The sequence below is a fragment of the Dryas octopetala genome, chromosome 2 (genome assembly GCF_963921425.1).
Source record: "Dryas octopetala chromosome 2, drDryOcto1.1, whole genome shotgun sequence".
NCBI lineage: Eukaryota > Viridiplantae > Streptophyta > Magnoliopsida > Rosales > Rosaceae > Dryas > Dryas octopetala.
In genome coordinates, this window is record NC_141367.1 from 857,842 (window position 1) to 872,022 (window position 14,181).

At 35.5% G+C, this 14,181-nt stretch overlaps 2 protein-coding genes and 1 long non-coding RNA gene across 3 annotated transcripts in view; 1 reads left to right on the forward strand and 2 right to left on the reverse strand.

Annotated features, from left to right (window-relative positions):
- Positions 1-230: 230 nt before the first annotated feature.
- Positions 231-2,374, reverse strand: LOC147292337 (polyketide synthase 5-like). The gene is made up of 2 exons (XM_086230476.1): positions 2,107-2,374; positions 231-1,393 (listed from the first exon to the last, which is right to left on the reverse strand). Exons 1-2 carry the CDS (start codon positions 2,282-2,284, stop codon positions 396-398), a joined length of 1,176 nt encoding a protein of 391 aa, XP_086086602.1. The 5' UTR covers positions 2,285-2,374; the 3' UTR covers positions 231-395.
- Positions 231-14,181, reverse strand: part of LOC147292338 (polyketide synthase 5-like) — a 19,333-nt gene continuing 5,382 nt past the window's right edge. The window contains exon 3 of the mRNA XM_086230478.1: positions 231-393. The gene's annotated coding sequence lies outside the window, so the exon portion shown is untranslated. The remainder of the gene's footprint in view (positions 394-14,181) is intronic.
- LOC147292339 (uncharacterized) lies at positions 9,669-10,808 on the forward strand. Its single transcript, XR_015120154.1, has 3 exons — positions 9,669-9,739; positions 10,084-10,120; positions 10,580-10,808. It is a non-coding gene; the product is annotated as an uncharacterized LOC147292339 (long non-coding RNA).

Below are 14,181 nucleotides of genomic sequence, written 5' to 3' on the forward strand. Positions count from 1 at the left end.
TAACTTTTAGATGAGTTTTACGGATACATCATTGAGGAATAGGATATAATTTTCCAGTGTTAGATGGTAAATATTATACGTGTGATAATATTCAATTAATAAATAAAAATAGAATTAATTTTTTAAAAGAGAAAACCATCAATCAATAAAAAGACAAGCTTTAAAATTAACAATAATTGTTTTTTTTTGTAACAATATAAACTATATTCAAGCATGCATAGAACAGTAGCTTAGCAATCATAATTTGTCATCATATCAAATGGAATATATATTATTCATCATTACATATAAGTCGCTGGTCTTTGTCTTCATAAATGGAAAACCCAAAACTAGCCATAAAACAGAAGGGGAAACAATACATAAAGAAGCAGATAAAATCAACAGCAGTGATGCCTTCAAGCACCCACACCCACACTATGAAGCACTACAGTCTCAACTGTAAGGCCAGGCCCAAACCCAAATAGGACACCCCACTCCAGTCCCTCTCCTGTGGTCTTCAGCCCATTCTCCTTTGACTTCCTCCTCACCTCATCTAAAATGAACAACACACAAGCACTTGACATGTTACCATACTCAGATAGCACATGTCTTGTGGCATGTAACTTCTCCGGCTTTAGGCCCAATTTAGACTCTACTTGGTCCAAAATTGCAGGCCCACCTGGGTGTGCAATCCAGAAAAGTGAGTTCCAATCTGAGATGCCCAAAGGTTGGAAGGCCTCGTTAAGGCTCTTCTCAATGTTCTTCGAAATAAGCCCGGGAACATCCTTAAGGAGATGAAAGGTAAGCCCAACTTCACGAAGATGTCCGTCAATGGCCCCATCACTATCGGGAAGGATCGTTTGGGCTGCTGAGACAATCTGGAACAAGGGCTTCTCGACCTCAGGAACCGGGTCTGCCCCAACTATAATGGCTGCTGCACCATCACCGAATAAGGCTTGGCCCACAAGACTATCAAGGTGAGTGTCACTAGGCCCACGAAAGGTGACCGCAGTGATCTCCGAGCACACAACGAGAACACGTGCACCCTTGTTGTTCTCGGCTAAGTCCTTGACCAACCGGAGCACCGTGCCACCTGCGAAGCACCCTTGTTGGTACATCATGAGACGCTTGACGGACGGGCGGAGGCCCAAGAGCTTAGTGAGCTGGTAATCAGCCCCAGGCATGTCCACACCACTAGTGGTGCAAAAGACCAAGTGGGTGATTTTGGACTTGGGCTGGCCCCATTCCTTAATGGCCTTGGTGGCAGCTTCTTTGCCAAGCTTTGGAATTTCAACAACCACCATGTCTTGTCTCGCATCAAGTGAAGGTGCCATGTACTCACACATACTTGGGTTCTCCTTCAGAATTTCTTCATTCAAATACATGTAACGCTTCTTGATCATAGATTTGTCACCTGATGAAATGAAAAATTGAAAATGCATGTCAGAACAAAAGTTTATGACGCTTATTCAGTTAAACTTTGTTTGATAGTGACCAAAAATTAAACTTTTGTTTGACAAACCATTCAATATTGAATTCCAGTAGCAACACACACAAATTTGCACCTGTACGGTCTGTACCTGTATTATTCTATTTTATTTTTAAGAAACACCCATAGATTTAGATTTTGAAAATTGTGCAGGCCTGAATACAAATGACCCACTGCTTTATTGTGTCGGGCAATCATAAGGTTTGCATTGAAAATAATACAAAAATCACCAAAGCTGAAGCCATGCCTCCTATTTAAAAAATTCCACGCAATTTCATGCCTCTTTCTTATTTTTTTGTTTTTTGGTATTAAAAATGCTTCAATTTCCTTAATGTGACACAATTGCTACAGAGTATGAATGACTATCAAAACACCCACTGCCACAACTATTAATAAAAAAAAATTGATTTCAGTGGATTAATAAGGCTTTTGAGTAAAAAACCCTTATTTTTATTTTAGTTTCAGTGGATTAATTCATTGTTCTTCAAACCTATATGAATTTCCATATTGTCATATTCACAGATATGGAAGTATATATATCGATCAATATCATGCTATGTCCAAGTTTCTTGAATCTAACAACAAATTTGCACACAAATTAAGGTAATGAAGAAAATGGAGAAGAAATTATAACTTACACATGCGCTGGAATTTCTCTTTGAGCTCAGTCTTGTGCTCACTGTTGGTGATACGAAAGTAGAAATCAGGATATGTGCTCTGGTCCACACAATTGGGAGGAGTTGCTGTCCCAATAGCGAGCACGGTGGCCGGACCCTCTGCTCGTTGAGCCTTGCGAACTTCCTCGACGGTCACCATTTTTCAGATCGTCAAGAAAGATCAAAGAGGTGGGCAGGTGGTTGTGGTGGTGTTGCAGTTTGTAATGGTAGCAGAGGAGAGTGTGTGACAAAAATGTTTGAACAAGAGGTTGTATTTATATACGCTAGAGTGAGAAAGTGAGAGCTAGAGGGTACAAACAATCCAAGGGCAGGAAAATTTCATTCAAATTTGTCAAACCCTATCAGATGGCCACGAATCATGAACAATGACTACTAAGCAGCCGTAAAACTTTCATTCAAAGATGCATATATGTATGTATCTAATCGTCATTCATCATATTATACATGTTAAGTTAAATAATTAATGAGTAATTGACACATAAAATTTATACATCTATATTGACACATATTAATAACTTCAGTGATAAATTGACAAGCCTAAAAATAATGCTCATCAGCTCATGGCTCTTTGTCTCTTTGATTTTGTACACTGCTTAATTATGTAAATAGAGTGGTGGCCGACAACTGTGTTAATTTAAGGGCAAATTACACGCAGGCACCTTAAGTATACGCCCTTGTTCACTTGAGTATTCCAATTAAAAAAAGTTGCTCAGAAGTACCTTAACTACTGATTTTGCACATCCAAGTATCTCCGTTAACTATTCCGTCGGGAAGGCCGTTAAGTGCCTACGTGGCACACTCACATACTTTTAAAAAAATGACACGTGGACAAAAAATAATAAAAAATGAAATAAATTCTAAAAAATGAACTAATTATTTAAAAAGACAAAAAAAAAAATTAAAAACAAAAAAAATGGAGTTGCAGGGGCTAGCTGGCAACCTCCCTTCGCCTCCCACCCCTCCCTTCGAGACCTACCCAACCCAGCCACCCACCCCTCCGACCCCAGCCACCTTGCCACCGACCCACCCTCTCTTTTTTCCATGCCCCTCTCCTCTCTCTCTCTCTCTCTCTCTCTCTCTCTAACTCTCTCTTTCTCTCCCCGAAACCCCAGCCCAAGCCCAGCCCCGAGCCCTCCTCCCTCCGCCTCCCCCAGTGACCCACCCACCTCGCTCCCCTCTCCAGCCACCAGCTCCATCTCTCTCTTTCTATCACTCTTTCTCCCTATGTTTCTCTCTTTCTCTCTCTTAGATCTGAACGAAGGTGGAGCTCGGGGTGGGCGGGTCGGGGCTGGGGTTTCGGGGGGAGAGAGAGAGAGAGAGAGAGAGAGAGAGAGAGAGAGAGAGTGAGGCAGAGAGAGAGGAGAGGGGAGGGCAGTGAGAAGGGGTGGGTGGCTCGGTTGGGGAGAGAGAGAGAGAGAGAGAGAGAGAGAGAGAGAGAGAGAGAGAGAGAGAGAGAGAGAGAGAGAGAGAGAGAGTGAGGCAGAGAGAGAAAGTGAGGGGCGAGGAGAGAGAGAGAGAGTGATGCAGAGAGAGGAGAGGGGGTGGGTGGCCGAGTGGGTCGGCGGCAGGGTAGCTAGGGTCGGAGGGGTGGATGGCTGGGTTGGGTGGGTCTTGGAGGGAGGGGTGGGAGGCGGAGGAAGGCTAGGAGCTAGCCCCTGCAACTCTATATTTTTTTTTTGTTGAGTTTTTAATTTTTTTAGTTTTTTTAAATAATTAATTCATTTTTTTAAATTTATTTCATTTTTTATTATTTTTTTGTCCACGTGGCATGTTTCTAAGGGTATGTCAGTGTGCCACGTAGGCACTTAATGGCCTCTCCGACGAAATAGTTAACGGAGGTACTTGAGTGTGCAAAATCAATAATTAAGGTACCTCTTAGCAACCTTTTTTAATTGGGGTACTCAAGTGAATAAATGTGTATACTTAAAATACCTGCGTGTAATTTACCCTTAATTTAATAACAAAACACTGTACATGATTCTTTTTAAGTACTAGAAACATTATACAAGATTTTGAAAACAAAAACAAAAAAGAAAGACAAACGAAATTAGAGCAATTTTTTTTATTAATAGTTGTGGCAGTGGGTGTTTTAATAGTCATTCATACAGAGGGTCACATTAAGGAAATTGAAGCATTTTTCATACCAAAAAACAAAAAAATACGAAAGAGGCATGAAATTGCATGGAATTTTTTTAAATAGGAGGCATGACTACAGCTTTGGTGATTTTTGTATTATTTTCCATGCAAACTTGGGGTGGGCATTAATACCGGAAATATTGAAACCGTCTCGTTCCGTCTCATTCCGTCACGATCAGTCCCATCCCGAAATTTTGTTCTCTCATCCTGTCTCGATCTCGTCCTGTCCCGTTCCTAAATGGGATGGGAACGGTTCTGAAGTTTGAAAACCATCTCGTCTCATTCCGTCCGGAATTATATTTTATTTATTATTTTGAATTTTAAAACTTTCTTTCACTCTTCAATCATTTATTTATTGTTTAAAATTTTAAAACTCTCTCTCTCTCTCTCTCTCTTTCCCCAACCCGTGACAACCCAATCCCTAGCCCTCACTTACTTTCCTTTTCTCTTCCTTTTTTTCCATTCTCTCTTCCTTCTCTCTCCAACCTGTGACAACCCAGTTCCCAGCCCTCACTTATCTTCCTTTTTCTTCCTTCTCACTTCCTCTATCTCTCTCTCGCGACCAGCACCAGCCACCTAGCCAGGTCGTCATCCAATCATCTCCTTCTCTCTCTCGTGACCAGCACCAGCCACCCATCCAAGCCGCCACCCAATCACCTCTTTTTCTTTCTCACGACCAGCACCAGCCACCCAACCACCTCAGCCACCCAGCCAGGCCGCCACCCAGTCACCTCCAGCTCGCGCCCGACCCAACCCAGTCGATCACCCACCTCGCCGTCTGGCCAATTTCCAAGCAACCTAAGGCCACCCAACCACCTATTTTTCTTCTTTTTTTCATTTGAGACCGGGTTGGTACCGAACTGATACCGAACTAGTTTGGTTCGGGACAAGACGGTACCAGAGCTCCAAAACACCCACCCCGTCCCGTACCGATCCCAAACCCAAAGCATGAGATGGGAATGGGATGAGGTTAGTCCCGTCCCCCCTGTCCCATGCCCACCCCTAAACCTTATGATTGTCTGACACAATAAAGCAGTGGGTCATTTGTATTCAGGCCTGCACAATTTTCAAAAGCTAAATCTATGGGCCTGCACAATATAGTAGTACTAGGTTCAGGCCTTGATCTGCATATGTAATGTTATTTATTTATTTATTTTTTAAATGAAGTATGTGAATTATGAACTCAAAACCTTCTGCCACAAAAGAGAGATTGTATGTTACTAGACTAAATGATCCTTGGCACATTTAATTCATTAATAAAAGACAGTTATATATATAAAAACATATACCTCGTTACAACACCTTGGCATTAGTTGACATATGATATCGTCATAATTAAGTTTATCTACATGTATAGTGTTAATAAAGTTATTGTTCTCTTTTTTTTTTTTTTTTTGGTACAAAGGAGGGCTAAAGCTCAAAGAAGAAAACTAGCCTAATACAGCTCTAGTACAAAAGGAACCAGAAGTGTTAGCCAACAAAATTTATACAAAGGACAAGTCATAAATGTATATATATATATATATATATATAAGTGTATAAGCATATTACAATAATACTAGCAGCCATGGTGACAACCATTAAGGTCATCAATGCTTTAGCTATATTAAGAATTGATCAGTCCAAATTAGTGCAAATTTTATCTTAAAATAAAATGAAAAAGGAGAACAACGAAAGAATATGGTATAGGAAGCAAAAGTTCAAAATCTCTCATAATGAAAAGTTGATAAACCTTTTTTGTTTCCATAAGAATCTGTTTCTACAAAGGGTTATGTAACCATATATATATTAGACATTTAGACCAATTGGTTAAGGCTTAGATAATTGAATTGGATTAGTCCCCAGCATATTTTAATTAAACTAAACTAGATTCTCAAACAAAGATTCGGTACCAAATAAGACTGTACCTAGTCGGAGTTTAGGTCAATTTGCAAACAATCTCTCTTTCAGTCTTTCTTTGATTAACTCTTCTATGTAATAAAATAGAGAAACGATTTTGGGGTCTTTTTTTTTTTGGAAAAATTTACAAACATGACATATACTTTAATGGTTGTTTCATTTCAGGATATTAATTTTGATTCGTATTAATGAAAGACGCATACTTTTATTTAAGTCTAAGGTAAAAATCAATCCTTAATAATTTCAGGTACCACCAATTATGCAAGTCCTAATTAGTTTAAGTCTAAGTGATCTAATACCCTTCCAAAACCATATTAAAATAGCATGTAATTTATTACTTTCCAAAATAAATCATCTAAGTCCAGTTAGAACCTTGAATCCTAGGCTAGTTTCTTTAAAACTAAACATGTAGCCTAGTGATTCAAATCTCCAAGAAATTAACATAAGTCCACTTGTTGATCCTAGAACAAATAAATTAACTTATTTCATCCTCACAAAGCAAGTTGAAGTCATCAACATGAATATCAAATTCAATTTAATTCTCGGTTTCTAAGCCAATTGATTACCACATTTTATTGCTAATTTACAGTTAACCAAATAAATCATAATTTTCTTTCAAGGTCAATTAAACAATTCAAATCAAACATGGTAGCCAAGAGTACATCAAACAAATTAAAACATTACTTTGAATCCGAAACAAACATTTAAAGTAACAAGCACATCCATCAAATTAATTAGGAATTAAATCATATTGAAACATAGAGTTTAGAAGGGACTAGTTCCCCTTACCTCAATTGAAGCTACTCGTCCTTGTGGTGATCCACCAAATTGAAAATTAATCCCAAAACACAAAGGGGATCAGATTTTACATTCTAAAACTCAAATGGGGCTTTCTAAATGTCGTATTGGCTAAGTTAAGTGGCATCCAAGACCTCTAACCTATAAATAATCATCCTATGACCTTAAACAAGTTCTAAATCATATATTCAAATATAATTGAAAGATTAAAAATCAACACATAAGCCTTGGCCAAAAATAACACTACAACAAAATTGTCAATAGATATCACCAATTTTATATCAGATTTGAAATCGACTGATATTATAAAAATTTTAATATCAGATAATTTTTTAGCTGATTTCTAAAGTCTATTAGAAATCACTAGATTTTTTTACTTGATATATAATGTTTTCTCTTTTTATAAGAATTTTGTAAAGATATCAATATAAACTGCCAACTGATATCTTAACACACCGCTTATAAATTTTGTATCCTACCACCCAAACATACCTGATATGTAATATTTTTTCCCCATTTTAATTTGTTTTTTGTCCACTCCCAACACTTACAAATTAATTCATTAACCCTCACAAAGCTCGATCAGACAAACCCAGACCCAAAACACACACACTCTCTCTCTCTCCTCTTCTCCTTCGCTCTCACTCCTGCGAACTCGATCTATCATCGAGTTCTCGCTGTCCGGCAAGTGTGGCCGGCAAGATGACCACCAGTCTATTCCTTTCCTTCTCCTCTCTCTTTCCTTGTACTTCACTCGCCCTAAAACCAAGCCAAAAACCTGAATAGAGCCACACAGATCCGATGGTCTTCTCCGACGATCTCCTAATTGGCAGCGTCGCGGCCCAAATCCGGCCACAATGGGTTCCTCTCGTTGATCTGGGTCTATCCATGGCCTTTACTTGCCTTGACAGCGATGCACGACAATGGTTCAAATCAGGTTAGGGCTTTGATTAGGTCCCTCTCACTTTCACTTATTAGCTTAGGTCGCCTATGAAATCTCCTCATTAGTCATCCCAGAAAGCCACTAAGCCAGACAAGAATACTCAGCTCCCTCGAATCAGGTAAGGGTTTCAATTTTTTATAAGTTTAGGGCTTCGATTTGTTTAGGTTTTGATGTTGTATATGGTTTTGATTTCAAAGATTTTGTTTGGGTTTTGTTTTTGTTGTTTTTATTGTTTTTATGTTCACTCTAGAATAGAACCAGTTGTCTGTGCTTAATGATAAAGATCCCAAATGCGTGGAATTAGATCTTCTAGCTATGGTTTGGTGCTAATTCATACTCCTATTTCTTGTGTTTATATAGTTAAATTAAACATCATTTAACGTTTAGTGTTTGGCCTTAATATCAAAATAAAGGCATGTTGTCTTTGTGTAACTAATGCCAATAGCACAAATATCTATTGATCAGTGGCTATCTACAAATTCAATTTCTGGTTCCTTAGTCCCTAGCTTTGACTTTGATATTTCCTCCTAGGATTGCCTATAATTTGAATGTGGATGGTAGTAGTAGAAGAGCTAGGTGGATAATTAGGGATTAAGTGATGTGAATATATCTTGCCAAGAGGAGTTAACGATGTCATTTGCTCATCATGCAGCTTTATCGATCTTGGTATATTTGTTCTACATCTTATTTCATTAACATTTTTCTATCTATGCGTTTGCAATTAAACTTCTTTTCTTAATTTCTATCAATATATGCAGGTAGCAGAGCACATGGTCCATCTCTCTCTCTCTCTCTCTCTCTATCTTTCTCTCATCTATCATCTCTTAACCTTCTTCTATTTCTGGATAAATATATACTCTGGCTAGATAATGGTTAGGTGATGTGAATATTCATGGTAAACAACTAAACAAGAAATGTTGTTTAATATGGATTTCCATGTAGTATCATCACCCCTCTTCCCAATTTGATAATTCATAGTGGACATAGACATGTAGTGAATGTACACTTGGATATGATGTCTGATTGAATTGTTTAATTCTATTTAGTTTGTGTTTTGCAATAGTCAGCCAAAAAGAGAATAGATAAATATCAATTTTAATGCTAGGTCAGACAAGACTGTAATCTTAAAGTCAATTTTAATGCTAGGTCATTTTCTTTAATAAATAGCGTTGATGATATATATATATATATTTTGTTTCTCGTAATTGCTTAAATTTACTATACAATGAATTTTTTGAAATTAACATGCTACATCATATTAATTCATGGCTTCTGATGATGATCAAACTATTGCACCTTACAGACTGATGTTCATGGGTCTGCTCTTGCACTCCAATCACTTATTGAAGCTTCTTTAAGCTCCCCAGAGCATGGATGGGAGGTCGGTTGGCCTTTAGCCTCACATAGTAATGATCCTCAGCCTCTAAATGATGTTATTCAGACACAGGTACAAGGTTTTTTTTTATGGGAATTGATGCATAAATTATCATCTTGTGCAGATCTCCTTTTAGAGATTATTGTTGTTGCATAACATGGAAAGTAAGTAATTGAGAAATCCATTACATAGGTCACTGATGAATCAAGCAGCTTTTCTTTTTCTGGTTGGTTTTGGAGAATTCTACAGAAGTTAACATGATAAAGAGAACATTTTTCATGTAATGCTGAAGAAATTTCTTATTAATCTTTGTAAAGTCTGACGATAAATCATCTGTCATGGATAACCAGGTGGATTTGGAAGTTGGAGCATTGGGGAATTTAAGTCTTATGGGCAAGTCAACTACAAGAATTGCCATTCTTGGAGTATCCTTATTTTTCAAGGTAAATTGCTGCTTTTACCTTTCATTATCATTTGTTTGCAGACTTGGTAATATATGTGAGAAGATAGCTAATTTTTTCTGCTTAGAATGTGCCAAATGTAACCATGTCACCCTCCAATAAAAGGGGCAGGGGACTTTCTTCTGGCAGTGGGTTCTCCTTTTGGTGTCTTGTCACCTTTGCACTTCTTTAACAAGTAGATAATATTCTCTTTGTAAATATATGTTATGTTTACGGTACTTCTTGATTGATATTTATCTATTCTTTTTCTTTAACTGTTTTGATATTATCATCAATCACAATGCAGTCTGACTTTATACAATATTTTTCTCTTTGTAATTATGCAGGTGGTAGAGTTAGGATCATGATAACATGACATATGAGGTTTGTTTTATATACCTTATCTTGCTATCATTCATTGTTAATCTGGCTTCTTCAATATTCAATCAAATTCTTTATTCCTTGGCGTGAAAGACATTACAATTAATTATTTTTTCAATAGAAGGTTAATGTACTATATGATCTTGTCTTTCTTTTATGACAATCTAATTGTACAGGTTCTTTATGACAATCTTGTCTTCCTTTTATGACAATCTGGTTGTATTAAATAAAATAGCCTAAAGTTGTAAATTTTCATTATAATAGAAAGTATAGCACCACCTTTACGTACATGTTCCAACCACAAATTAAAGGCCTTCTCCTCTCCTCCTCTACATGTAGAAGTTAAAGCAAACTATATTTTCTTTCCTTGTGTGTATTGTTGTGATTTTGTTTTAAATCTTGGACCATTTGTTCAGTATATTAGCCAATAATATTAAAGACCATTGCATTATGCTTTTGCAGGTCTAGTGTTCATGAGAAGAGCTTATGTATATTTAGTCTCAATCAACACAACTTTAAGATGTGAATGATTCTACTCCACTAGCTAGATGAAGTTGTCAGCTTTTGTATCTTCAAATTAGTACCATCAGTAATACCTTAGTAATTCTTTATGTATTTCCTTAACTATAAAACTACTTGTTGGATATTATATTGTAATCCCTTTTTGGGTACTTTGAATGTTATTGGTGCTTAAAATATGAAATATATGGGAATGAAAGATTTTATACTTGCACAAATTTCAGGCCATTTCAAAATACAGGCACAATTGTATTTAATTCATTGATATCCTTTTTAGGTGAAAAAAAAACTAATATATATCATACATTCCAAATCATTTTTAGTCTAAAAACTGAAATGTTATGTCATTTTGATATCAGATTCTCTCTCAGACTTGATATATAAACAATATTTAGATATCAGAGTATGTTTCATACCTGATATTGATATCGAGATTACATATCAGATTTTATCATATACCTGATATTGATACCAAGATTTTAAATTATATTCTACCTCAAACCTGATATTGATATCATGGTTTTATATCATATTCTACCTCAAATACAATATGTATTGATCAGAACTATTGATATTCAGATTTTATAGATATCAGTAATAATATCAAAAATGATATATAAACAATGTTTACATATCAGTTTAAAACTGATATCTAAAATGTGAACATTAGATATCACGACGCGCTATATCAGGCGGCTACCCAAATAGATATCAGTCCACGACTGATATCTATCGACATTTTTGTTGTAGTGTAAGTATGTTGAAGTCTAGTTTTTGTTCAAAAACATAGGGTTTTGACAACCTAAATTACATTCAAGAAGTAAATAAATTCTCTCATACTCATGGATCAATCCTAAGGATGATTTGTGACTTGACCAACCATTTAGGCCAAAAAGCCTTAATAACCAAAATGACGGTTTTGAGGTATGTTGGTTCTTTTAAAATCGCAAATGGGCAGCACCTGCTCCTCGAAATTTATAAAATCACAAAAAAATAATTTGAAGGAGATTTTTCACAGACATTTAGAAGACATACTAACACTCATGCACAAAAATTTTCAAAGAAATTGGAGTTGTGCAAGTATGGTTTTTGAAAGCCCAAAGTCCACACCAGAAATCTGATTTTTCTGCATTTTTACTGTTCACGTAAAAAAAATGCTCTTTTCGGGTTTAAGGCTCTAAATAGAGTAATACCAATTGGTACAAGTCCAAAATCAGTCCTACAATCTACCATGATGATTTTAAATCAAGTCTCTAAGTGATACAAAATCCGAGTATGCAAACCTCAAAAATTTTCTTTGAAAAAGCTATAGAAAATAGGCAGATTTTTAGGAAAACTTTAAAAATGCATAACTCACTTAATATAAATAGGATTTGCATGGTTCTTAGCTTGAATGAAAGGTGTATATGTCTAATTTTATGCACAAAAACAGTTTTGCAAGATTGCATCCAGATTGGTACAAAAATCAATTTTTGTGATGCAAGGTTAGAAAATCCGAAAATTGCCAAATAAGGTTGGGTTTTGAGACTCTTGGATTTTTCTTTGGATGCACTTAATCCTAGCCATTCAACAAGGTATGAGGGTATTGAAAATCGAAATTAGAGAGTAGTAGAGGGTTCTTACCAATTCTTGCTAAGTTTCCCAAAGAACAATGCAAGTCGAACTCCCTTCTTTCTTCTCTCGGGTTGGCCTTCCTTTTTGGCTTCCTTCTTCTTCTCTTCTTCCTCTTTCTCTCCCTCTAACTTTCTCTTTTTTTAAGAAATTTTTTGGGTTGTGTTTGGTATAAACAGAAGTTGGTTTTATAAAAGAGTTCTTGTGTCTGTTGGAGGGAAAACTGAAGAGTCAATTCGATCCTATCTTATTTGTGAAAGGTTCTGACAAAGTTTTGGATTGTTTGTCAAGACTTTTAGTTTTCCAAGAGGCTTCTAATTGGTTGGCCAATCCCTTTGACCATTTTTAATTGAGTGTTTAGCCTAAGGCTCTAGGCTAAATAGCCCAATAACCAATCAAAGACTTTTACTTAACCCAAGTCAATTAATTAAAAACCATCATGACCTTTTATTGGATTTTCCTTCCTTATTGCCGAAAATCCACTCCATCTCCAGCCCTAGTCATGACCTCCATGTTATGCAATAGCCATCATTTTATTCTCTTGCCCAAGTAATCTAGGTTTCTAGCCCTAGTGATCTAGGTTGGTCAAAGAAAATAGGGTTTTAAAGTCAACTTTGCAACCCTTGGTATTTCTAGCTGTCAAATCCTATTTTTAAACAATTATATGTCACAAACACATATTTGTACAAGCAAGAGTGTGTGTGTGTGTAATCCGAAAATGGTTACCTAAGTAACCAAATAATTATTTAAAATCATGTTACTTAAAATAATTGTCTTAAAACAATTTTTTGATGAAATAAAAACATACAAGTTCTTTGCACTCCTTTGAAATTTGAAATTTGAAATTATCAAATTAATGAATTAAGTTATGTTTATCATTCAATTAACCAAGTGTAAATAATTAAGTCAATTTAAGCAAATATAAGTGTGCATATGCCTTAAATCCGAAATTACCATAAGTATGTGAAAATAATTATGGTTCAAGCAATTGACATAATTTCAAATAAAGCATTTAAATAAATGAAATTTTATAAATTTACTTATGTGGAAATAAATCCACATTTGTGTTTCAAAAGAAGTAACAATTAATTTCTAACTAATTTCAATTAACCTAATAACACCCATAACCCAAAATCAATAAAATTTGAGGTATTACAATAGCCATATGCTAATATTGGCTTTGCAACTCAACATGTGGCCTACATTAAAAGGATGAATGGGTTTGCCACAAATCTTCAAATGTTTACTTTGAAGACATTGAAAATTCCTTTGTTAGGAAGACATCCACCAACATCATCTACTCCTCCACCGTATGTTTCAACATCTTCTCAATTCTTTCTATTTTGACTAGGGGTGTGATTTGGATTGGAAAATCCGAATCCGACCGATTCCAATCCGAAAATTTTCAATTTTTGAACGTCTGAATCAAATCCGAAATTCGAAAATGCCGAATTCCGAAAATTTCGAAAAAAAAAAAAAGGATTGGAATTAGAATGTATTTGTAAATTCCGATCCAATCTGAATTCCAATCCGAAAAATTCTGAAACTTTCCAACGGCATTCCGATTCGATATTTTCGAAATTATATCAATTTATTCCGTATTTATATTAATATTATATCATTTATTTAGTTTTTTACTATATGTTTCATTAATTTGTTATTTGTTTCAAACATACACATACATATATATTAAAAAAAATAACTAATACTATTAATAAAAACATATGTACATTATAAATGTATATGTATCATAATAACATAAATGCTAACAAAAACACCCACATTTTTTGTACGGATAATTACTATTTTTGTTTTTTTTTTTGTTTTTACTAATAAAAAAAAGTAACGTGAAGATTTCAATTTTTTATCTGAAAATTTCAAATTTTTATTTGAAAGTTCTGAAAATGTGATATTCCGAAAAAATCTAAAAAAAT

What these genes read in the sequence shown, in the direction of transcription:
- LOC147292337 (XM_086230476.1), bottom strand. Translation starts at nt 2,284, where the DNA reads ATGGTGACCGTCGAGGAAGTTCGCAAGGCTCAACGAGCAGAGGGTCCG. An exon ending in AGAGAAATTCCAGCGCATGT is followed by an intron (nt 1,394 to 2,106) that starts GTAAGTTATAAT and finishes TCATTTCATCAG; the next exon opens with GTGACAAATCTATGATCAAG.